This window comes from Merops nubicus, unplaced genomic scaffold, assembly GCF_000691845.1.
Source record: "Merops nubicus isolate BGI_N331 unplaced genomic scaffold, ASM69184v1 scaffold35776, whole genome shotgun sequence".
Classification (NCBI taxonomy): Eukaryota; Metazoa; Chordata; class Aves; order Coraciiformes; family Meropidae; genus Merops; species Merops nubicus.
In genome coordinates, this window is record NW_008617598.1 from 10,964 (window position 1) to 13,061 (window position 2,098).

A 2,098-nucleotide genomic window follows, 5' to 3' on the forward strand; every position below is an offset into this window, starting at 1 on the left:
TGATGTATTTTCAGGTCGGGAATCTCTGGTTTTGAAACTTACTCCAGTTTCTGCTGGTGCCAGCATGGACCATTTGACTTACACATTTGCATCAACTTTACCTGTTTCTAGACTCACTATGAAGTTCTTACAGGTTTTGATTCCTTTGATAACACTGTTTTTAGTGTTCATGAAAAGATTGTTCTGCTTGTGTAGACAGTTGGTTGCTCCTGAAAAAGGTGAAACCACTTTCTGACATGATGAAGAAAAATGGGTTGTGTAGCAAGGGAGGTTAATACCACACCAGCTGGGCTGTGTGACATTTGAGAAGCATTGGCTTCACAGAAATGACTTAAACCCTTTATTGCCTGAAAGTTCCTGTAGAAGTGGCATAGGCTGCCCTGTAGCACCTTCCAGAAGCCTTTGTTATTGCTCTGAGAAGATTTAGGCTACCCAGGCCAAGGCCCACAGCAGTTTTGGTAGTACTCATTGCCTAAGCTAATACAGACCTTCAGAAATGGCTGGGCTGTAATTCCTCTTCAGTGCCTCAGTGACTCGTCTAACGGAAGGCAGCAGCAGCACAGCTCTGTTCTGTCATGCTGCCATCCTCACAATCTTTATAAAGTAAATCAGTTAAATCAGGATGTATGGCAGGATAGTAACAGTCTCAGGAATTTCTTTATCCGTGGTGAGATCTGTGGGCTTTAGCTGAGCTCTGCAGTGAAAGACTGTTACATTAACATCATCTGAGCCTGCAAGAAAACAAGATTGCCTAAGAACTGATAAATTACTATTCTGACGTTACATGTGGTTAGAATTCAAGGAGCCCTCATGTTTTTCCATACGCCTCTTTGCCTTGTGCAGTAACTCACAGCTGTGAACTTACAGACTTGTACTTTTTCCTGCAGCAGCACACAATTGAAGTGAACTTTTGAGTGTGTCCTGAGTAGGTTTATTAGCCCCACATTTCCTGCTTTCATCTGTTTTTAATTGCTTATAACCTCTATCAGAGCTGGTTGGGTTTTTTTTCCCTCCCTCTTTAAAGGTCACAACAGAGAACCTGTAGAAGGCTCCTTATGCAGACTGACAAGGAAGCTTAACTGATTAAAGACTAGTGTTAGACAAAGATGTTATTCTGCACAGAGCAGAAACAGAAATGACTTTGAGCCTGCAGCTGATGAGCCTTACTGATGATGCAGCATTTGAAGTATGCTGTCCAGAACGAGCCCCCCCATGAAAACCAGGGGCTTGCATGACAGTGTTACACTTACCTAGGCCAAAATCTCATTTTCCCAGAGCGAGATCAGTAACTGTTTGGAGCATTTCTAGCTTCCCTGACATTTAGTTCCTACATACACTGCATTCTAGGCTGAGTTGGTCTGGGTTTTTTAAACAGTTTTTGACTACATCAATTTAGAGCAATACTTCTAATATTTAAGTGACATGTATATATAAATTCTTTCTTCTTTTATTTATGCACTTTGGCCTGTGACAGGGTAAACTGCATTTTAAATGTTTTATTCAGTGAAATGAAAGTTCTTATTTAGAAATTTAGTTCTTAATTCTTGTCTTTCAGGTCTCATCACCATGGTTATTTTGAGAACATGAGCAATGAGTTAATAGGATGTCAAACACCTTACTGTATATTCACATCATGAATGTGGACTGCCTTTTACTCCCATTTGGCTCATTAAGATGCTAGCAAAACTGTTCAGTGATTTAAGATACCTTCAGAAGTGTAATATATTTTAACTATGTATAATAAATGAAAGACTCAAAGCACTTTTCGGTGCTTCTGTAACAGACAGCTATGAAATGTTCAGTGATACCTGTGAAAATAATTTGAAAAACTTTTATATCTACTCCTACTGTAAAAAATCCTTATTAAAGCAAGATTTGTTATTTTTAGTCTATGTTCACATCAGTGCGTGATCACTATAAAAGCAAATTGTCTTATGTAAAATGTTCCTTTGGTTTGTGGTTGTCCATGCTGAGGCTGGTGCCCAACACTGCTGTACACATACCAGAAGGATGAGAGTCGTGACTGATCATGGAAGAAAATGAAAAATTCCATCAGTGAAACTATGAAATAAACCTTGAATTTGAGGTGAAGAAGTAA

General features: G+C 39.2%; 1 protein-coding gene across 2 annotated transcripts in view; it reads left to right on the top strand.

The window, feature by feature from the left end:
• MOSPD1 (motile sperm domain containing 1) overlaps positions 1–2,098 on the top strand; it is an 8,839-nt gene extending 6,741 nt beyond the window's left edge. Inside the window, exon 5 of one of the 2 annotated variants that reach the window (XM_008943207.1) lies at positions 1,556–2,098. In XM_008943207.1, coding sequence (XP_008941455.1) covers positions 1,556–1,587 — 32 coding nt within the window. In that variant the 3' untranslated portion in view covers positions 1,588–2,098. The remainder of the gene's footprint in view (positions 1–1,555) is intronic. The other variant, XM_008943208.1, reaches the window with a different exon arrangement.